This window comes from Labeo rohita, chromosome 11, assembly GCF_022985175.1.
Source record: "Labeo rohita strain BAU-BD-2019 chromosome 11, IGBB_LRoh.1.0, whole genome shotgun sequence".
NCBI lineage: Eukaryota > Metazoa > Chordata > Actinopteri > Cypriniformes > Cyprinidae > Labeo > Labeo rohita.
The window spans coordinates 13,984,955-14,009,277 of NC_066879.1; the positions used below are offsets into that span (position 1 = coordinate 13,984,955).

Here is a 24,323-nt window from a genome sequence, read left to right on the forward strand (position 1 = left end):
TATATCTGTGGGCGTTGCGGAAAGCATAAAGTCACGACTTGGTCAGTTATCTGGATGTGCGGCCGCACTGGTGATACTTGTTATACTTAATCCTTGATAATTGACCATTTTCATCAGCAAGTTTTGTTCATTTCAGTGGTATTGTTTACATTCATTGCCGCCAATATGGCCTGTTGATGACATGTCGTGAAAACTTAACCTTATTGTAAATAGGTATTTATTACATTAATTAATTACTGAGTAATGAGAATGTTTAAATATTTTAAGCATTTGTTGTGGACGTGTATGCTAACTTTGTCAATAATTTACTTGTGGAAACTGGTGAAAATGTGCTTCATGTAAATTTGTAATAAAAGCAAATACATAGAAATGTGAAAATAATAATGTGTTTCTTCTTATTTGTATTAATACATATGTTTTATGTATTTATGTGTATTTAGCCTGCCTCTACCATTCAGATTCCCCTCAAGAGGTCTCCCGGATTTTGGTACCTATACACTGACAGGTATGTCAGTAGTTATGCGCATCCTGTAACTGTATATATATATTTGTATATAACCAGGTTAAATGTCTAAACCTCTCTACTTTAACCGCGCATATCACGCATAAAAACACTTTTTTGTTTTTGTAGTTCTGATCTGAATCCGGAAATAGTAGATTATCCGTTGGCTTTTTAGGATGGATAGTTGGGACGCAGAGAGGCACTTGCTTCTTTCTTGAATTAATCAGCTGTTTGAAAGAATCATTTGAATGAATGACTCAGTGACTCATTTATTAAGTCACCTGCTGTCACCTATTGGTGGTTTACTTTCAGATTTAAAAATAGCCTCTTTCCCAACATTTCATATTTGTAGCCTATATTAAAAAAACACTAAGCTCGTAACATGATTCATGCGTTTGTAATTTTGCAGTGTAAATGCATTCATGCTTCATTTCAGCTTCATTAAACTGTTTTTGTAAATGCTCTATTCCACTAACTGCTTCAGTTTACTCTGCAGTGGAAAGATCAATTTTGTTAACACTGATTTCATTTAATTGGTAAAAGCCCTATAGTATGTTATCATATTAAATGAAATGTGCTGCACTTTATTTCATATTCCTCCCCAACCATAAAATGTTCAGCTGTTTCTTAATAGTATAGGCTGTACTAGTTGTAAAATGGCACATGTTTATATATATATATATATATATATATATACACTACTGCTCAGAAGTTTGGGATCAGTAAGACTTGTAATGTTTTTTTTTAAAGAAGTCTCTTATGTTCATCAAGGCTGCATTTATTTGATCAAAAATACAGAAAAAAAAACAGTAATACTGCATAATGTTATTACAATATAAAATAATGGTTTTTATTTTAATATACTTTAAAATGTAATTTATTCCTGTGATGCAAACCTAAATTTTCATCAGCTGTTACTCCAGTCGTAAGTGTCACATAAATCTCCAGAAATCATTCTAATATGCTGATTTACTATTAGAATTATCAATGTTGGAAACAGTTGCTGCCAAATATATATATATATATATATATATAATTCAGGATTCTTTGTTGAATAACAAGTTAAAAAGAACAGCATTTATTCAAAATATAATTTTTTTTCTAACAGTGTAAATCTATGCAATCACTTTTTATTAATTTAACACATCCTTTGTGAATAAAAGTATTAATTTCTTTAAAAAAAAAGAGAATAAAAATTTTGAAAAGATTTCTATTTTAAATAAATGCTGTTCTTTTTTTACTTTTTATTTATCAAAGAATCCTGAAAAAAGTAAAATATATTAAGCAGATCAACCACTGTTTACTTGCAAACCAGAAAAAAAAAAAAAAAACCAGAAAAAATTCTGTTTATTTTAAAGTTTTATTTGAATGTAGAATTTGACCAATTCTTTTGATGACCAGTGACCAACTGTTTCGCTAGATAAGACCCTTCTTCCTCGGCTGGGATCGTTTAGAGCCCTTTGAAGCTGCATTTAAACTACATTTTGTAAGTTCAAAATCTGGGCACCAATCAAGTCCATTATATGGAGAAAAATCCTGAAATGCTTTCTTCAAAAAACATTATTTCTTCATGACAGAAAGACATGAACATATGGAATGACAAGGGGGTGAGTAAGTTATTTGTAAATTGCTGTTCTAGAAGCGGACTTCTCCTTTAACTGTGCTAAGATGATCGACAGGCCAGTTTACTGTGACATGGTAAAAACGCAGTTGTGTGACGTGAGCTTGCCTACTCTAAGACCACACATTCAAAAGTGTGTACTTTTTCTTTACCAAAAGAGTACATACTTTAAGGGCGTAGTATAAGTAGGCACATTGGGGCGCAGCAATAGTCACCAGATTTAATGCAAAAATCACAACACATTTACAAAGAGAACATGCTCACTAAAATCTTTCATCATCAGTGCTAACATCTATAGGTCATTTTATGAAACATCCAATAAAAGTTATTTACAACACATTTCTATATGATTTAAAACGTACATATACACTCTTTAAACATAGTTCAATCTTAAACGTAGATACTTAAAGCACAATTTGTGTGCTCTATTTTTCATAAAAAACTATATGTATTATCAATTCATATGATGCAGATTCGTCTAGAATGAATACTTACATTGCATGAGCAGATGGTTCTTCTACAAAGTCACTGACAAGTTACGGGACTATATGCAATCAAAGCAGAACAATGAGGGTAAAGCAGATTATGAGGATTATGAGGCCCCTACCGAGAGCAACGCTGTTCAGAATCAACGCTGATCTGGAGCTGCTCTTTACTAACTCTCGGTGTCCAGCCAGGCTAGCATCTTTATGTTTAAGAGTGTAGCTAATTTAGTTCCTAAAACAGTAAGTTCCTAGTTCCTGTGGTGCAAACATGCCAAAAAGTGGGAATTTCCACCTGCAGTTGTAGAAACTATGTGAAAGCCCCTGTAGATGACCAAAACAATTAGTGTATTTAGTGCAACACTTTATTACAATGTGTAATAAAAAAAAAAATTAAAAAAAGACATTTTACATCAGTACTAAGTGAAAAGCAGTTGAATTTCTGCTAATCAATACAGAACAATCTGACAGCATTAAATACAACAAGAAATAAGACAGAAGTGTACATTAGATTATTCCCTGACTTGAGTTAAAGTATGAGTAGATGCATCTGAAGCAGAACACAACATTTCTTCAAAAACTTTGTCATTCAGAAGCTGTAAATCTAATGATAATGGCCACTGTGGTGGCCAAGAGGCCGATACCGAGAGCCACGTTGTTCAGGATAAACGCCACTCGGGAGCGGCTCATCGCTAACTCTCGCTGTCCAGCCATGTTAGCATCTCGAGTCTGTGAAAACACAAATGTCAAGCATATTGAAGTGATATTGAAAAACCACTCAAGAAATAACTATCTACAAGAAGTTCAGTCCATGTAATTATAGACCCTTATAAAATTAAATGTTTGATCAAATCAAATATAAAAAAAAAAAAAAAAATAGAAGTAAATAAATATAACAAAATCAAAAACTTCTATACGGTAGGCTATTATATGAAACATCCAGTTAAGAAAATGTTATTTTCAATACATTTTATATGATTTTAAACATATACATATATATATTCAGAAACATAAATTACTAAATGTAATATATGCATCAGGGTTTTTTGACCAAATGCACATTGCCATTTCAATAAATATTGTAATTCTTTCATGCAACAGTGAATAGTGTGCAGGACTGCTTTTCCTCATTAAACACATTTATTAAAATATTTCATTTTGAATTGATTTATGAGACATACATATGAAGCAGAAAAAGTCCCTCTAGAACGAATACTTACACTGCATGAGTAGACGGTAGCAGCGATGCCCAGAGGAAAACAGCAGCACAGCATGGTAAAGATGGAGTAGCCCAAGTAATCTGGTACTGCAGTGACCAATGGCATCGGGGTCATGAGCACAGCGGGCTGAACCACAACGGGTTGAAACACAACGGGCTGATCGGCGGCCCCGGTCATCGCCACTGTAGGTTCTGGTGGTATGTTCATTTCTTCTTTTTCTGCTGTAAGTGTACTAAATGATCCTGACGGTTTTTCTCTTTCAGTTCACTCAAGTGAGATGCTCCTCGCTGCACACCGGCTCATTTGCAGTCAGTTTTGTGCTTTCTTGAATTTTATCTTCTGATGTTGATTGGGAAGTGGTTTATGGTAACTTTGTTTATGGTTTTTGAGGATGAGGATGTCACGCACCCTATCTGTGTTGACATTTATGATAAATAACAATTATGGAAATTGTAGTGGACATGACATTCCAGGGCCCCTCCCTGACCACAGTAGTGGACTGAAGTTTGCTACATTTGATTGGATCTTGGTGTCTAACATAAGCAAACTGTCCAACGCCATCAGATAAAGATGCCAGGGCAACAGCCAGACATCTCTTAAAGGGCAAGTAGAAAACCTTTGGTACAAAGGACAGAACTTCCTATTGGTCAAAATGCAGGTTGTGCCCTTCACCCACCTTGAGACTTATTCCTAAGGGTTTGGCCTGTGATCGACCATAAAAATTCCTCAGGACCTCTGGATGCAGCAGCAGTGGGTGAAACAGAGGGAGATCACAAAGATTCATCCAAATCCATTCATAACTAGGTTTTCAAACCTTAAAACTGATGCACACTACAACACACACATCTTATTCAGAGAAATAAGTATTCCTAGTGACAGCAATGTGTAGTGCAACATCTTACGCAAACTCAGCTGTTAATGGACAAATGAATGCATGCATGACAGTTCAATCTTTTCCCATCATGTTTGGACTTGATGTGTTCGTAACATTGCCAAATGCATTTTATGGTTATGGTGTGAAAAGTGAGAAATGCACCGGTAAAACTTTAGTGACACTTTTCTAACCCTGTGTTTGGACTATGCAAACAAATTCCACAGGAGGAAAGAAGGGTGGGCCACCACGTGTCCCCCCACTCTGATGGAACCAGACAATCACAGCACGGAAATGGAGAAGCACCAAATTGCAATCTCCTTTCCAAAATACAATCTCCCTTCCAAAAGACACTCCTTCTTCCGAGTCTGCCGCCCGTTAAGGAAACGACTGTAACGGAACAACAATGTTCTGAGTCTTCAGCCTGTTGCAGGGAAAGCAGCAACAGAAACACCCATTCTGAGTCTCAGTCCTGTAAGGGAAGAGACAGAAACAGATCACCCTTGTTCTAAATCTGCTACCCACGAGGGAAGGGACTGTAACAGAAACACTTCGTTCTGAGTCTGCTACTTGTAAAAGAAGGGACACTAATAGGACAACCTTCGTTCTGAGTCTCCGGCCTGCAAAGGTGAGACAATAACAGCCACACCGTTCTGAGTCTGCGACCCGCAAGGCTGAGACAACAACAGATACCAAGTCTGAGTCTCCAGCTTTTGAGGCAGCAACAGATACAACCAAGTTCTGAGCCTCCAGCCTGTGAGAAAAGAGATACTCTACGTTCAGAGTCTTCGTCCAGCGAGACAACAGATGCCCTTGTTAAATGTAATACGCAAACATTAATATGCACTGCAATGGTCTTGAGTTTTTTTATGAATTTTAAATAAATGCCATATAATGGACTTCATTGGTGTATATATATATATATATATATATATATATATATATATATATATATATACACTACCGTTCAAAAGTTTGGGGTCAGTACATTTTTATTGTTTCTTTTTTTTTTTTTTAGAAATTAATACTTTTATTCACCAAGGATGTATTAAGTTAATAATTAAAAGTTTATTAAAAGTTAATAATAAATAATTTACATTGTTATAAAATATTTATATTTTGAATAAACACTGTACTTTTTAAACTTGTTATTCCTGAAAGAATCCTGAAAAAAAAAAATCACAGGTTCCAAAAAATATTTGGCAGCACAACTGTTGATATTATCCAACATTGATCATTCTAATAATAAATACGCATATTAGAATGATTTCTGAAGGATCATGTGACACTTAAGACTGAAGTAACAGCTGATAAAAATTCAGCTTTTCATCACAGGAATAAATTCTATTTTAAAGTATGTTAAAATAAAAAACATTATTTTATATTGTAAATAACATATTTTGCAATATTACTGTTTTTTTTCTATATTTTTAATCAAATAAATGCAGCCTTGATGAGCATAAGAGACTTCTTTAAAGACTATTACAAGTCTTACTGACCCCAAACTTTTGAACGGTAGTGTATATATATATATACATATATAATTGTGAAAAAGCAAATAAAATTATGAAATCTATAAAAAAGTGTATTTGCAAAAACAGATAACTCAGTTTTTTTCAAGTCATGTGTTTATGTTATCATCTTTTTATTGTTTTATTGTGTTAGCTGTATTTTTTAGTTATTTTTTACCTAATCAAAATTACAAACTCTTAAAAATGGTGTTGTCTGTTTTTTTCAAATGAACACTTCATATATAATTGTATTTTTTATATTTTAATTATACTGTATAAATGAGGTAGTTTCTTTATTATTTGATTAAAATAAATCATACTAGAACAATGAGCAGCCTGCAATTCCACTTTTCTACAGCAGATGTTAGTATGAGATCACATTTCTGTAAAACATGAGATCAGCTTCAGATCTGATGATTTGTCAGTCTTTCACTTCTCAAAACTTGTGATTGAAAATGCAACTCTCTTTTAATTAATGAAGATCCTACAGTATTTCACATCTCAGTCACGTTTTTATTATTATTTTTCTTTTCATTTTTTAAATAATTTAATTCCTGTGTGAATGTTAAAGAAATAACACCATTTTAGTGCATCTTTTAATTTTTATTTTTTTTGTGTTTTTTTTTTTTGTTAGTTTTTTTGGCTGTCAGTCTCCTGAAAAGATATTAAGAGATATTAAAGAATAGAAATTTCATGATTTATTGCAGAATGATCTGTTTATTAGGTCTAAATGACACACTGTCAGATATAAACAGCAATTAGAGGCTATTTAGACTAAGTAAAAGTAACATATTTTCTTAGCGATAGATGCTATTTGCAGTAAGTGCAAATAGCAATAGATTCTATTTACACTAAGTGAAAATAGCATATTGTCTTGGCGATGTGCCAGATTCTGTTTAACCTATTTAGAAATAGCAGTGTTTTCTGCTGTTTATACTACTTATTACTAATATAGTGGCAAATAGCTGCACCTCAGTATTATAGTATATTATAAAACAGTATGCAGTAATGTAGTGTAAAATCTGTAAATTATCATTTTTATTAAAATTATTAAATGGATGCTGCGTTACTGGGACAATAAAGCCCTGCCTACAACCAACCCTAATCCTACCCGATCATTTCTTTTCAACTTTCCTATTATTTCCTTCATTTTTATTGAAAATTAATGTCTTTCCAACGAGTTCGGCAAAAGGCGGATTCGAACTCGGGTCGATCGCGTCAAAAGCATGTGAAGCGCCACCAATCACACGCTGGTGGGCAGAGTTAGTGTAAATAGCCTCTGCAGATTAAATAGACGCTCTATAAAAACGATCTGTAGTAAATAGCGCTATGCGTGAATTACATTTAATCGAATAGCAAATTATGAAAAGCCTTAATTATTTTAATTACAAAGAAAAACTAGATGAGTAAAGTTTGAGAACAGACTTTAAGTTGGCTTGAGAAAGCCTAGCCTGAAAGTTTGAAGCAGCTGTAAAAGTATAAAAGCAGCTAGCATGATTTAACACATTGCTTACATGATTTAACATGTTGTTAACATGTTTTAGCATGATTAGCTTGTTGCTTGCATTTTTATAGGCTGATTACAATGTTATTAGCATGTTGTTATCATAATTTTCAAGTTACTAGAATGTTGTTAGCATGATTAGCAAGTTATTAGCATTTTTCTAGCCTGATTAGCATGTTTCGCACATGATCAGCATGTTAATAACATGTTTCTAACATGGCTAAGATGTTACTAGCTTGTTGTTAACATGTTTCTAGCATGATTAATATTACTAGCATGTTGTTAGCATTTTTCTATCATGATTAGCATGTTACTAGCATGTTGTTAGCACGATTAGCATGTTGTTAGTATGTTTCTAACATAATTAGCATGTTACTAGTATGTTGTTATCCCGATTAGCATGTTACTAACATGTTGTTAGCATGTTTCGAACATGATTAGCATGCTGCTATCATGATTAACAAGTTACTAGCATGTTGCTAGCATGATTACCAAGGTAATAGCATGTTATTAGCGTGATTAGCATGTTACTAGCACGTTGCTAGCGTGTTTCTATCATGATTAGCATGTTGTTAGCATGTTTCTAACATGATTAGCATGTTGCTAACATGTTTCTAACATGATTAGCAAAGTTGTTAGCATGTTTCTAGAATGATTAGCATATCGCTAGCATGTTTCTGGCATGATTAGCAAGTTGCTAGCATGTTTCTAACATGATTAGCATGTTGCTAGCATGTTTCTAGCATGTTGCTAGCATGTTTCTAGCATGATTAGCAAAGTTGTTAACATGTTTCTAGAATGATTAACAAAGTTGTTAGCATGTTTCTAGCATGATTAGCAAAGCTGCTAGTATGTTTCTAGCATGATTAGCAAAGCTGCTAGCATGTTTCTAGCATGATTAACAAGTTGCTAGCATGTTTCTAGCATGATTAGCATGTCGCTACCATGTTTCTGGCATGATTAGCAAGTTATTAGCATGATGTTAGCATGATTAGCATGTTACTAACATGTTGCTAGCATGTTTCTAGCATGATTAGCCAAGCTGCTAGCATGTTCCTAGCATGATTAGCAAAGTTGCTAGCATGTTTCTAGCATGATTAGCATGTCGCTAGCATGTTTCTGGCATGATTAGCAAGTTATTAGCATGATGTTAGCATGATTAGCATGTTATTAACATGTGCTAGCATGTTTCTAGCATGATTAGCCAAGCTGCTAGCATGTTTCTAGCATGATTAACAAGTTGCTAGCATGTTTCTAGCATGATTAGCAAAGTTGCTAGCATGTTTCTAGCATGATTAGCATGTCGCTAGCACGTTTCTGGCACGATTAGCAAGTTATTAGCATGATGTTAGCATGATTAGCATGTTACTAACATGTTGCTAGCATGTTTCTAACATGATTAGCAAAGCTGCTAGCATGTTTCTAGCATGATTAACAAGTTATTAGCATGTTAGCATGATTAGCATGTTACTAGCATGTTGTTAACATGATTAGCAAGTTACTAGCATGTTGCTAGCATGATTTAAATAGCTAGATAGATTAGAAATATTAGAGTGGAAGCTTAAATGAGTCTAAATGGATTAGAAATAGCACATAGAAGAGATACAGCACACAGAGTCAGATCAGTATGAAGGTCTGGACCGAGTTTGGAGTTTGTAGAGTTAAAGCTCTAGGACGAGTTAGTGTCGACAGATTTAGTCTCAGAAGAAAACAGCATATCAGTAAATTGGCTTTCTCAAGCCAACTTAAAAAACTACTGAGGGCTTTTAATTTCAATCGCCCCATCCCCTCAGCAAACCATCAGGACTTTTACGCTGAAAAGTATCCGCGGCGGCCGCCATTTTGAAAACGTTCCCACACACTCCGCCGCTTCACACAGCTGAATATATTAAGCCTCCAATAAACCGGTATTTATATTCGCGGGGTGTCCTCGTCCGTCCGCGCTTTCTCCTGAAGAAAACTAGCACGGTTCGCACCTGTGTCAAAAAAGCAGTTTCAGACAAATTAAAGCTCAGACAAGAAGTGCGAGGGTTTTTATTCCGATGAGGATATTATTAAATGGGGTTCTAGAGCTCAATTCTGCCGCGGTGGATTTGGAAGCGGATTTATCCTATTTGGGATCTTGTCATTGGGGCAACGGAATACAGCAGAGACAGCAAATCCGATCGGATTGACAGGTAACACAAGTCTTCATTTCTATTCCGTTATTATGAATCGTTCGTTTGTGAATATTTGGCGCAGTGATTCGGTTATTCGGGCCGTTATTCATTTGGGCGCGCTTATTCACGCGACGCGTTACCTGACATTGTACGTTACTGTTTGTTATTCGTTTTTATTTACGTACCAATTCAACAAAGCAGCACACAACGCATCTATATTGTGTAACGCACATTCCCAGCAGCCTGCGCTCATGCCGGAGGACAATTTCTCTATTGTTTAATCGCGTTTCTCTCTGTGTCAATAATATATTTTGCTCGGTGTTCATTGAATCTTTTAGTTTGAATCGTTCAGAAACGCCCAGTCACCCTGTGCTAACATGCGGGTTGATCATGACACCCAAAGTGCGTGTGTCTATAGCTTTATTATATCTTTTCATAATCATAAAGCATCAGTTGAAACACCGTGTTTATTTAGATAACGCTATTTAATTTTAATTCAACGTAATTTAGTAGGTCGATTATTTAACATGCATACCGCAATAAAAGCAATGACAGAAATGTGCAATAAATTAGACCTTGATGAGCGTTATTGATATTCAGAGCTGAATATGAGTTTGGCTGCAACAGATGCATGACCGTTTTGCCCAGTAGCACCTGCTTTTGAGCCAGTATTCACACTTTTTCAGTTTCTTTAATTTAGATATGTTGTTAATGTATTGTTTTGTTATATTTTGAATGCATTTATAAACTTTATTAAATGCAAATGCAAAAACAGTACTTTATAAAAATATTTAGTGTCATTAAATCTGTCAATTTTTAGGTAGATATTTATTTGTAGTTTTGACATTTTTATTTTGTACACTAAATTGCACTCCTAGACTTCCATACTTTGCTTAACACAGACACTTGTTATTTCGGTACATTTTAACTGAATTTTTAAATGGTCTTTATTAAATATAAATGCAAAAACAAACTAAGTTTATTTTTTTAAATGTATTGTTTTGTTGCATTTTAACATGCATTTATAATATAATATAATAAATGTATTTTGTTTTGTTGCATTTTAACATGCATTTATATTTGTAATAAATGCAAAAATAATATATTATAAAAATATTTGTCATTAAATTTGTCAGTTTTTTTTTAAAGTAATTAATTTCATATTTAATTGTAGTTTTTACATTTTTATTTTGTACACTAAATTGCACTCCATACTTTGCTAAACACACACACACACACACACACACACTTATTTTTATTTTACACACAATTTTTATTTTATTAAATTGCAGTCTTCCATACTTTGCTTAATACACACACACTGAATTTTTAAACAATCTTTATTAAATATAAATGCAAAAAATGCAACATGTTTATTTTTTTAAATGTATTGTTTTGTTGCATTTTAACATGCATTTATAAACTTTATTAAATAGATTTATAATAAATGCCAAAACAATATATTATACAAATATTTCATATTACATTTTCAATTTTTAAAGTAAATATTTTCATTAAATTGTAGTTTTTACATTTTTATTTTGTACACTAAATTGCACTCCGAGTCTTCCATGCTTTGCTTACACACACACGCACACACACACACACACACTTATTATTTTGGTACATTTTACCTGAATTTTTTAAACAATCTTTATTAATACAAATGCAAAAACAAAATGCAACATTTATGCATAAGTTTATATTTTTTAATGTATTGTTTTGTTGCATTTGAACTGCATCTATAAGCTTTATTAAATATATTTATAATAAATGCAAAAATAATATATTATAAAAATATTTATTGTCATTTAAGTTTGTCAATTATTAAAGTAATTATTTTATTTTCATATTTATTTGTAGTTTTTAAATTTTTATTTTGTTCACTACATTCCACCCAGTCTTCCATATTTTGCTTAGCACACATGCGCTGAATTTTTAAACAATCTTTATTAAATATAAATGCAAAAACAAAATGCAATATGCTTATGCGTAGGTTTATATTTTTGAATGTATTGTTTTATTGCATTTTAACTGCATTTATAAACTATTAAATATATTTACAATAAATGCAAAGACAATAAATTATAAAAAATATTTATTGTCATTAAATTTGTCCATTTTTAAAGTAATTATTTTATTTACATATTTATTTGTAGTTTTTTTTTTTTAGACATTTTTATTTTGTAAACTAAATTGCACTCCGAGTCTTCCATACTTTGTCTACAACACAAATTGTATTAAATACAAATGCAAAAACAAAATGCAAATATATTATAAAACAAATGTTTATTGGCATGATATTTGTAAATAAAATAGTCTCTTTTTAAATGTGATATTTTTGTTTGTAGATACTAAATCACACTCGTCTTTCATAGTTTGCTTCACAGTGCAAGTCTACATTTATTTATTTATTTGAGAATATTTTAATCGGCTTTTTGGCTGAGTATGGTCTGGTCTATAAGTTTTATGGGTGTCATTTTTATTTCAGATGGTGCTGTATTTGTTGTATTTATTTTGTTTATTGTTACAGGATTTGGAGGCTTAGATTTATGTGTTGATTTCTCTTCTGTCTCTAGAGGTTTGAATGTTATGAGCGCATCAGGTGGACACACAGGGATCGTTTTTCATATTTGGGTCTCCCTTATTGCTTTCCTTAGCATCTTGGATTTTTATGTGATTTGTACTCAAGCAAACAAAACAATGTTTTGCTGCCAGATTCTGTGAATCCAAGCAGGTTTTGTGTTACTATCTTTGGCTGAATAAGCCGCACACGTCTTCACTGTTTCTCCTGCATTTAAAACCGATTTGACAAACTCAGACCAGAACCACCTTAGTCTGCTTGGCTTAGTGGTTAAATACTTTGCTGCTAATTGATAAATTGTCCCGTCTGTGGGTTTGAACCTACAATTAAAGATGCCCAACCATTGTAATGAGTGTGCTGTTAATCAGATGAGCATGTAAATTGGCCAAACCGTTAGTTTGTGCGTTTCTATCTTTAACTAGTCTTGGACTGAATCACATGCACAATTATTGTTGACAATTGCTCTTTGCAAACTTTTTTGTCTCAGGTTTGACCTGAGGTGCGTTAACGTGTAGAACATGCTGGTTTACATTCACGGCCCAACTGTAAATCATGTTTCGGGGTGTTTGGATAATGTGATTACAGTGATTACAGGCTTTAATGCTGTCAGCTCTCTCTCTCTGTCTCAGGTGTTGGTTTAGACACAGGTTATGGAGGCGTCATGTTCAATCAGCTTCAGTAATGATCCGAACACCGTTATGTTGAACACAGGCTGTGAACGAGATCTTGTGACCAGACTTGTTTGGTGAAGCACCAATGTTTTTTTTTAAAAGCATTTAATGGTTATGTGCTACTAGTGGCATCAAACTGAATTGCAGTCTGTTTGTTTGAGCGATTCCGACTGAGTTTGACATGCCAACATCGACTCAACCAATGGAAATTGAGCGATTTGTCCTGCTACTGTTGCACAGATGACATAATAATAACTTATTCCTGAATAGTTTGATTGTCCCATTAGGCTAAACAAATAAATAAATGTATATATTGCTTAAAAACTGAAATTATAAATTATATACATTTATTTTATTAATTTATTTATTTTTCATCTCACGATTTTCTCTTAATGTTATATTATACAATTATATAATATATAGTTATTTAAAGATTATATAAAATACAATTTATTTTTTAATTAAATAATTAGGTTTTATATAAAAAATATGTAATGATAATTTTATATAATTTGAAAATATAAGAAAATTTAAATTTTCTTATAATTTAAAATGCTAAAATGCAAGAAAATGTAAGATGTCTCGTTTCACTTTTTCCCCCTCACAGTGTATTGGTTATATATATTATTTCTATCTAATATAATATATAATATTTTACATTTTTTTTTCTTTTTTTTTATATATATATTTTAAAATCCTTCATTTATTTCTCTCAACGTTTAGAGCCAGTTTAATACCTGACTGTGTTTCACTGGTGGCCAGAAGGAAAGTCTGAATTTCATGTAGTGATCATCTGCTAGAGGTTCAATCTGAAGCGACTAATGAGGAACCAGAGACACGTGTTTCAGCGTCAGTGTGCGCGGCTCGTCTATCAGCAGCTGCTCATAATGACAGATGACCCTGTGCTGTAAAATCCCCTCGGGTGATCTGCATTATTATTAACTTCAGCAGAGGAAAACCCTCCTGAGCTTCATCCTGCAGATCTGTGTTTACCTGCCTCTCAGAGGTTTATCCAAAGTCATATCAAGTAATGAAATTAGTGTTCCGTTAAATGAACATCCATGTCCTCTAAAGAATTAAACAACAATATGTAATGTTATGCTAATGAAATATCAATTAATTAGAGCTGCAAAAGGATTAGTCAAGATTAATCGATTCAAAATAAAAGTTTGTTTACATACTATTTGTGAGTTTACTGTGTATATGTATTATGTATATATAAATACACACGTATATATTTAAAAAAATGTTTTGTATGTAAATTAGGGCTGTCAAACGATTAATCACATACGAAATAAAAGTTTGAGTTTGCCTAATATGTTTGTGTACTGTTTGTAATTATGTATATGTAAATGCACACAAATTAATGTATATATTTAAGATAAATATGTTATTTATGTACAAAATGTTTTTATTTATATATAATATAAATTATATAAAAATTATAATAAATACATATACTTGTAAATATTTCTTAAATATATACATGAATGTGTTTGTATTTATATATACATATTTATACACAGTACACACACACATATTAGGCAAATTCAAACTTTTATTATGTATGCGATTAATTGTGATTTAATAGTTTCACAGCCCTAATGTAAATGGGAGAAAAATATAACTATTTTACATAAATCTAACGTATTTTTCCATAATATATACATGTATGTGTGTGTGTATTTATATATACTTTATAAATATAAAACTAAAATAAAAACCCAAACGCTAATAAAAATGACAGACATGCAACAAAATTACTAAAATGTTTGCTAAAATTAAAATCAAAATACATTAAAAATATAAAAATAAAAATGTATATGAAAAATATCCTAAAATATGAATACAAATAAAAAACAATATATATTAAATCTAATATTTCTAAATAAAATATAAATAATATAGATATATAATAAACTAAAAATAAAAACGAATAAAAACATAAAAAAAGGACAAATGCAACAAAATTACTAAAATGTCAACTAAAATGGAAAATGTAGTACAGTAGTATTTTATTTATTTTTTTAAGTACAAAAAAATACGGCATGCCTTCAGAAGTTTCTCTGTAGCTGTCATCACACTAGATAGTTGTGAGTTTTTTTTTTTTTTTTTTTTTTGTGCATTAATATGTGGCTGCTAGGGTGTTCTGTGTGGTTACCAGGGTAAAAGAAGTGCATCCCCAAGTCTCTGATATTCTCTGAGATGTGGCTCAGGATCCACTAAAAGGTGACCCACAAATCGCTTGAACATTTTGATTTGACACTTTGTGCTTGTACATTCCAAGCAGCTGCCAAGGACAAACTCTTAATGATAAACACAAATACCATCACAGTTTAGATGCGTCACATTGTCCTCTGGATAGACATGTTTCGCCGGCAGAGGGTCTGTCTGTGTGAGATAAGCGTGTGCAGTCACATGACGGCCCGTGTGTCTGTCAGACGCAGCTGTGCTGACAACTGATCTACAGCCTGCCAGCGGCGATCCTCACTGCTGCGTCATGCTGCATGCATGTTGTTTACTGGCAGCCGTTTTCAACTGGTGTGTCGTGACCCAAAAAGGGATGTCTCTTTTGATAGAGAGACGGAAACGCAATGCTGAATGCAAGTAAAAAATGATTACACTTTGACATGCTGAAAAAAATGAAGCCACATGCACAAGTGACCCATTCATTCGAATTTTGGCTTCTGTTTTTATTAGTAAATTTTCTGTGTCATTTTATTATGTTTGCATATTGCTAGGCCTCTTATTTGTTTCACATAGACTTGTTGTGAGTTCTAATGCTGTGTGGAGTTGGATGCATTTTTATAGAATAAACGTAATTTGATCTAATTGTTTTTTACATTTAAATGAAAAACCTTTTTTACTTAGTGATTCAGAGTTTGCATTTACACTTTTTGTGTCGTTCAGACATTTTAAGAATGGCATGCAACACCAAGGTTATGGGTTTGATTCCCGGGAAAAGCAAGAACTGAATAAGTGCGTACCAATGTAAGTTGCTTTGGATAAAGGTGCATGAATGCAAATGTAATTGGGGCTTTTCTGTAGCAAGTAGAGCAAGGGCGCTAGTAACGCCAAAGTCATGGGTTCGATTCCCAAGCTAACAAAAACTGATAACATGTAAATGTGTACCTTGAATGCATTGTAAGTTGCTTTGGATAAAAGTTTGTTAAAAGCATTAATGTAAATGTAATTAGGGCTTTCCTATAGCTTAAACAGTAGAGCATGCAACACCAAGGTCATAGGTTCGATTCCCAGGGAAAGAAAGAACTGATAAATGCGTACCTTGAATGCATTGTAAGTTGTTTTGGATAATAGTTTGTTAAAAGCATTACTGTAAATGTAATTAGGGCTTTCCTGTGGCTTGTACAGTAGAACAAGCAATGCCAAGGTCATGAGTTCAATTCCCAGGGAAAACAAGAGCTGATAAAATGCATGCCAATGTAAGTTGCTTTGGATGAAAGTCAGTGTCTGCTAAGTGCATGAGTATAAATGTATTTGAGGTTTTCCAGTAGCTAAAACAGTAGAGCAAGGTGCTAGCAATGTCAAGGTCATGGGTTCGATTCCCAGGGAATGCATGGATTGATTAAATGTAAACATTGAATGCAGTGTAAGTCACTTTGGGTAAAACTGCCTGCTAAATGCATACATTTAATTGCAGCTTTCTAAAGCTCAAAGATTTGGCACTAGCAGTGCCAAGGTCATGGGTTCGATTCCCAGGGAATCCATGAACTGATCAACTTTATACATTGAATGTAGTGTAAGTCCCTTAGGATAAAACTATCTGCTAAAAGCATAAATGTAAATGAGCGCTTTCATGAAGCTCAAACAGTAGATTTGGCACTAGCAATCCCAAGGTCATGGGTTCAATTCCCAGGGAAAGCAGATGATCGAATGCATACCAATGTAAGTTGCACTGGATACAAGAATAAACTAAATGCATGAATGTAAATGTAAGTGGGTTTTCCTGTAGCTCAAACAATAGAGCAAGCAGTGCCTAGGTCATGGGTGTGATTCCCAAGAAATGCATGAACTGATCAACTTTAGTTGCTTTGTTAAAACCATCTGCTAAAAGCAAAAATGAAGTGTCATTGGGACTTTCATGTAGCTCAAACAGTATATTTGGCACTAGCAACATCAAGTTCATGGGTTTGATTCCCAGGGAAACAAGAACTGATAAAATATAGCCTAAATGTGTACCTTGAATGTAGTTCAACTCACTTTGGATGAAAGCATCTGTTGAAAGATATACATTTGACCAGCCCATTTATTCCCTGGGAATCAAACCCATGACCTTGCATGGTCTTCTGTTTGCGCTCGTGGAACATCATGATCTATTCATCTAACTAGAGGAAGTTAATATAATAGAGGTGTTTTTTTTTTTTTTCCTCTTTGTCTTCTGTTGTCTTATGCATTTGAGCAATTAGGTGCTTCCTGCTCTAGGAGACGTTTGGTTCTTTGCCTAAAATGTTCTTAAGTTAATAGAAACTCAAGATTTATAGTTTGAACTGTGATTTGCATCAGTGCAGCAGGTTTTGCATGACAAGCACTGCATGCATTTATTCAGAAAATGTAAAAATCTAATTGCTGTTTTTGTCTGGGCTTTTTTAATCACTTTTAATTTTTTGTTTCGCCTTTCAAAGTTATGACACATTGGTGCTTTGAGAATTTTCATTTAGTTAAAATTTTTTTTTTTAGAGTAAAAGTCAATTGATCTGGTTGGTTTTTACATTTTGATTAATGCATTTGGCAGATGCTTTCATCCAAAGTGACTTAAATTGCATTCACAATGTGCATTTTATCACTTTATGCATTCCCTGGGAGTCGAACCCATGACTTTGACATTGCTAAATGCATGCCCGTATAAATGTGTTACAATGTCTGATTGTCTCATTACAGTATGTTAATATAATAGAGATGCTCTTCTGGTGTGTCATGCATGTTAATTTGAGCAATTTGGTGCTTTCTCCTCTGGGAGACCTTTGATTGTTTGCCTAAAATGTTCTTGAGTTAATAGGGAAAAAAAAACTTTTAATTAGTGTTTGTTAAATCATGCATGTTGCTCAAAATTAGTAGTTTGATTTATAATTTGCAACAAGTTTCACATTATTTAATGCACTTATTTAAAAGATACAAATCTAGTTGTTGTTTTTAGTTTGGGCTATGTTTTTGTCTTGTCATTTCCACACGATGTGAGAGTTACGACACAATGACTGGTGCTTTGGAAATTTTCGTGATGTTTAAGCGTTGTTTTTTTTTTTTTTTTTTTTTAATAGAATAAGAGTCAGTTGATCTAGTTGGTTTTTACATTTTAGATTAACGCATTTGGCAAATGCTTTTATCCAAAGCAACCCATGAATCCACTGACTGAACTCAAGACATTGTTGCAAAGTGCACTTCTATAATATAATACAATTTTGATACAGTTTTTTTTATCAGTAAAAGTCAATTGATCTTGTTGGTTTTTACACTTGGAATAATGCATTTGGTAGATGCTTTCATCCAAAATGACTTAAATTGCATTCAAGATTCATGCATGTTATCACTTGCATTTGTCTCAACTGATCTTGGTGGTTTTTAAATTTAGATTAATGCATTTGGCAAATGCTTTATCCAAAACAACCCATGACCTTGATGTTGCAAACTGCACTTCTATAATATGAGTAACAATATCTAATTGACTCATTTCATTATGTTTATATAATAACAGAGGTGACATTTGTGTACTTTAATTTGAGCAGTTTGGTACTTCCTCCTCTGGGAGACGTTTGGGTGTTTGCCTAAAATGTTCTTGAATTAATAGCAAAACGAACTGAGAAATGAGAAATATAGTTTGAACTAGAATTTGCATCAATGCAGCAAGTTTTGCATGGCAAACAGTACATGCATGTCTTTATTTTTTGTTTCGTGTTTCAAAGTTATGACACATTGACTGGCGGTTCGGCAATTTTTATAGGATTTTAAGTTGTAATGTTTTTTAGAGTAGAAGTCAGTTGACGTGGTTAGTTTTTACGTTTAGATTAGTGCATTTGGCAGATGCTTTTATCCAAAGTGGCTTAAATTGCATTCAAGGTTCAAGACTCATGCATTTGATCAATTCATGCATTCCCTGGGACTTGAACCCATGACCTTGATGTTGCTAAATGCATGCTCACATAAATAAGTTACGGCATTTGATTGTCTCCGTGTGTTAATATAACTGGTGTGTCATGCATGTTAATTTGAGCAGTTTGTTAATTTGCATCAATGCAGCAAGTTTTGCATGATAAACACTGCATGCATTTTCTTCAGAAAATGTAAAAATCTAGTTACAGTATTTGTCTGGGCTTTTTTAATCACTCATTTCCATTTTTCACATGATGAGAATGTTTTGACACATCCACTGGCGCTCTGGAAGGTTTGATAAGATTTGTAAAGTGGCATGACATTAATGAGATAAGATGCATTATTTAATTTTTCTAGTTTGACACAGATGCATTTAATCAAAGTGAACTCAAATCTTATTGCATAACTTTTTCATTAAAACATAAAGTTAATTATAAGTGTCGGTTGTGTTTTGATGTTCATAAATATTCAATTTGAAATTCATTATGAAATGTTTTTGGCAGCCTGAATAAGCGTTTTGGATCTTTTTGAAAACATCTGCTGCCACTTGCATATTTGTTCATTAAATATCCATCTTAAATAAAAGTTTTATGCTATAAGCTCAGTTTTTTCATGCTTTTATATTCATGCATTTGCCAGATGATTTTTTTCCAAGATGCAAAGCCTCTGAGAACTGAACCCATGACGTTAACATTTCCAGCGTCATGCTGTACTTCTAAAGCTTCTCCTAAGTTCACTCTGGCCTGGTTTACTAGCACAGCAGTGACTTCATGACAGAAATATAGCGATCAGCAGATCAAAATGAGGAATTGCATCTTAAGCCTCCTGAGGGAATTCCTCTCACTCCAGACGTCTTGCTCGCAGGCATATCGGTGGTCTGCTGAGGTCATGGCCGTCACCAAGACAGATATTTAACTTGATGTCTGTCCGCACGCCTCTGATAAACGACCAGCTGCGAGCAGCTTCAGGATATTGATAATCCAATAAAAGCAGATGCTATCAAGTGGTTTGGCAGGTCGCGGGGAAAGCGTTTCCTGTTTGCAGAAGGAAGACGTGCCGTTTAATGCACAAGAGAAAGCCCTTAATGAAATGCTGCAAGTTTTAATTCAATTACTCCAGTGCATCAAGAGCCAGGAGATGTTTCAGATTTCATACGGGGCATGTGATGCTGTATAGATAACTCAATTGAACGTATTTTTTAATAAGCGCAGTGGTGCAGGATGTTACAGCAGATTAGATTATCTCAATAGAGAGCATAACTGTCTGGATGTAACTGTTTTAGATGTAATTTTTTTTTTGTTTTGTTTTAACAAATGTTAGGACTATTTTTACAGCTGTAAAGTAAAATATATATTGTTTTAATTTGTATTACTTTTGTACTTTTTCACTGTGAAATATTAAAATATTAATATTTGTTATTTTGACTTGCTTTTGCATTTTTTTTTTTTTAACATTAATGTTACTAATGTAATTTTTTGCTTAGTAATATTTTTAATGTTTATTTTTAATAACAACAACCATAATAATTACGATGATGATAAGTACGATGATGATGATGATGATGATGATTTATTTTATTATTATTATTATTATTATTATTATGAATAATAATAATAATAAAAATAATGTTTGTAATACTTTAAAATGAAGAAATTAAGACAAATTTTAAGACTAGTTTTTACAGTTATATAATATTATTATTATTATTATTGTTTTGGCCAAAATGTGCAGCTTTTTTGTGCATTTTAAATTACATTTGCAGGTTTTTTTGGCATGTTTATCTGATAAACCATATTCTGTTGCTGTGTCAATGTAGTTGCAGTCTTTCATCATTTGACTGGATGATTTTGGTCATTTTATCAGACGTTGGGACAAATATATCCAGCCATCCGGAGTCTTATCAAACCACAGCACAGCGATGTTCAATCCGATGTGGTGATTCCGTCTCATTGGCTTTTATTGAATTGAAAGCACATAATCTCAGTTTGATGAAGCCACAGGCACTGATGGCTCTTTAATGATCTCCATGGTCTGGACTGCAATTCTCAAAAGCAGATCATAGACTGTGGAAACCACTGCCTCTAATGGTTCTTTATGATCTACTTAGGCTTACAGTGCTTTTGAGAAACGCTGTCTTGCTTTCCTTTCTCCTCTGCCTCTGCCTCTGATTTTGGTCTTCAGATCTTTCTGTGGAAATCCATTCCTCTTTCTTTTTGACTGAGAGGACAGTCTCAGCTTGCACTAAAAGCTCTTTTGTCCAGATGATGATGTTCTCAAAGGGAGTTTTTCCCTCTGAATTGGCAAATGCTCGTGAAGAGCTTATGAATAGGAAACACGTGGATGTTAATGAAGTTATTTTTCCACGTTCCTCTGTTGGAGTTTAACAAGGTTAATGTAATTGCGCCTTATTCTGGGCTCACAAAACACAAAGACACAAAACACATTAACACCACAGATGCTGCTAACGACTTTATCCTTATTTCAGTGTCTTTTCTTCACTTTGTTCTTATTCTCCCCCTTCTTCTTCTTTTCCTCTTCCTTTTCTTTCTTTCTTCTCCTCCTGTTCCTTCTCATCTCCTTTTTTCATTCATTTTTTCAATTCATTTATTAATTTAATCACACTTCTGCCATGTCTGAGCCTCATTAAGCACCTGAAAATAGACCTACAAGCCATTTTTGTTTCTCTGTGCCACCTCTGTAGTAAAAATTAATGATTGATTTACATACTATTAGCAACTTATTCTTCTTATTCTCCTTGCCCTTATTCTGCTGTTTTAATTAGACATTTTAAAAAACGTATTATCTTTTGAAATTGACAAAATATGGCATACTTTTAATAAAGTTAGAAATATGCCATTACAAAGGTTAAAAAAGGCCCTGTAAATCACTAAGGAGTCAAATATCACCTGGTAATGGGAAGGCTAATTTTTTTTATCAGAATTTTTGATTATTGATCGGAAGGTTCTCCTGAATCTTTTAACTGTGCTCCTAAATTTTTTAAATTAGGAGCACAAGAGCTTCTTGATGTTCTTGTATGATGTTGTTGTTCGTCTGCTCTTTATTGTTGTCCTCCTCCTTCTTGTTGCCGCTGCTGCTGCTGCTTCTTCTTCTTTGCTCTTCTTGAATGTTCTTGTTTGATGTTGTTGTTGTTGTCGTTGTTGTTGTTGTTCTTCTTCTTCTTGATCTTCTTCTTCTCTATCCTTCTCCTTCTTCTTTGTTCTTGATGTTCTTGTTTGATGTTGTCGTTGTTGTTGTTGTTGTTGTTGTTCTTCTTCTTCTTCTTGATGTCCTCCTCCTTTGCCTTGTTGCTCCTCTTCTTCTTCTTCTTCTTGATGTTCTTGTTTGTTGTTCATCTCCTCTTTCTTGTTGTCCCCCTCCTTCTCCTTGTTGCTGCTTCATCTTCTTTGTTCTTGAATGTTCTTGTGTGTTGTTGTCGTCGTTGTTGTTCTTCTCGATGTCCTCCTTGTTGCACTCCTACTTTTTCTTCTTGATGATCTTCTTCTCTATGTCCTCTTTCTTCTTCTTCTTCTTCGTTTTTCTTGATGTTCTTGTTTGTTGTTGTTGTTGTTGTCGTCGTTGTTGTTGTTGTTGTTGTTATTGTTCTTCTTCTCGATGTCCTCCTTCTCCTTGTTGCTCTTCTTCTTTTCTTCTTCTTGATGTTGTTGTTTGATGTTGTTTAGTTGTCGTTGTTCTTCTTGATCTTCTTCTCGATGTCCTCCTTCTCCTTGTTGCACTTCTTCTTCTTGATGTTCTTGTTTGTTGTTGTTCATCTCCTTTTTTTGTCCCCTTTCTTCTTCTTCTTCGTTCTTCTTGATGTTCGTTTGATGTCGTTATCATTGTCGTTGTTGTTGTTGTTGTTGTTGTTGTTGTTGTTGTTGTTCTTCTTCTTCTTCTTGATCTTCTTCTCACTATCCTCCTCCTCCTTGTTTCTCTTCTTCTGCTTCTTTGTTCTTCTTGATGTTCTTGTTTGATGTCGTTATTATTGTTGTTGTTCTTCTTGATCTTCTTCTACTTCTTGATCTTCTTCTTCTCAATGTCCTCCTCCTTCTCCTTGTTGCACCTCTTCTTCTTCTTGATGTTCTTGTTTGTTATTCATCTCCTCTTTCTTGTTGTTCCCCTCCTCCTTTTTGCTTTTCTTTTTCTTTTTCTTCTTCTTCTTCTTCTTCTTCTTCTTCTTGATCTTCTTCTCGATGTCCTCCTCCTTCTCCTCGTTGCTCTTCTCCTTCTCCTTTTTTTTTATTGTTCTTCCCCTTGATGTTCTTGTTCCTCTCTTCCTCTTTCATCTTCTTAGTCTCCATTTCTTCCTTGTTCTTTTTCCTTGTTTTTCTTCTTTTTGTTGTTCTTGTCATTGTTCTTCCTTTCATGGTTTTATCCTTCTTCTAATTGTTCTTTGTCTTTGCCCTCATCTTCTCTTTTACTCCTTTTCTATGTTTTGTTGTAATTGGATAGTTTCATGGATGGTCAAAACAGATTGAATTTGAGATCATAAGACGGACCACAAACTCCTTGTTAGCATTCAAGTTGTTTATGAATCACGACTCTGATTAAACTTTATAGAAGATGCTTTTTTTGCTCCCTCCCATTTTTGTGTGTCAGCTGGGGATGCAGGAAAATTCAATGCTTTATTGATTTTAAGTCAGTTATAATTACTTACTGCGTTATGCACGCATTATACGTTTTGTCCTATTTTCAATAGTAAAAATCGACCAAACTGAGATCTGAATTATTAGATCTCTCTCCTTCTTCCCATTTTTCTTATTCCAACCTGTTTCCCCGTTCCTTTTTGGCGCAAAACTAAGAGAAAATAGAAACATCCTTTTGCTTTTTATAACTGTAAGTAGGTTTGTGGGTTCAGCGTAAATAAATAAACATAAAAACAGTATGAATAAAAAAAGTGCAGCCAAGCTCAAGCTGTATTCTTAAGGGAAAGCCTCACACCATTGCTGCCTTTATATTTAATGCTGAGCCCTTGGCTGTTTTTCAACACAGTGAATTCAGAACAATCTCATCCAAACGCATCCACAAGCTCCAGAAGATCCGGCTGAACTCTGGATGAGACCCGGTGGAATCAAAGCAGATCCTCGGGCTTGTGT

The 24,323-nt window shown here is 33.6% G+C and overlaps 2 protein-coding genes and 1 long non-coding RNA gene across 6 annotated transcripts in view; 2 read left to right on the top strand and 1 right to left on the bottom strand.

Annotated features, from left to right (window-relative positions):
• Positions 1-69: 69 nt before the first annotated feature.
• LOC127173391 (uncharacterized) lies at positions 70-1,531 on the top strand. Its single transcript, XR_007828745.1, has 3 exons — positions 70-213; positions 441-505; positions 987-1,531. It is a non-coding gene; the product is annotated as an uncharacterized LOC127173391 (long non-coding RNA).
• A 1,402-nt stretch (positions 1,532-2,933) lies between these two features.
• On the bottom strand, positions 2,934-4,040 carry LOC127173390 (transmembrane protein 91-like). The gene is made up of 2 exons (XM_051123243.1): positions 3,826-4,040; positions 2,934-3,334 (listed from the first exon to the last, which is right to left on the bottom strand). The coding sequence occupies exons 1-2, from the start codon at positions 4,030-4,032 to the stop codon at positions 3,191-3,193; spliced, it is 351 nt and encodes a 116-aa protein (XP_050979200.1). The 5' UTR covers positions 4,033-4,040; the 3' UTR covers positions 2,934-3,190.
• Positions 4,041-9,572: 5,532 nt separating this feature from the next.
• LOC127173497 (CSC1-like protein 2) overlaps positions 9,573-24,323 on the top strand; it is a 59,725-nt gene continuing 44,974 nt past the window's right edge. For all 4 annotated transcript variants that reach the window (XM_051123412.1, XM_051123411.1, XM_051123414.1 and 1 more), the window contains exon 1: positions 9,573-9,888. The gene's annotated coding sequence lies outside the window, so the exon portion shown is untranslated. The remainder of the gene's footprint in view (positions 9,889-24,323) is intronic.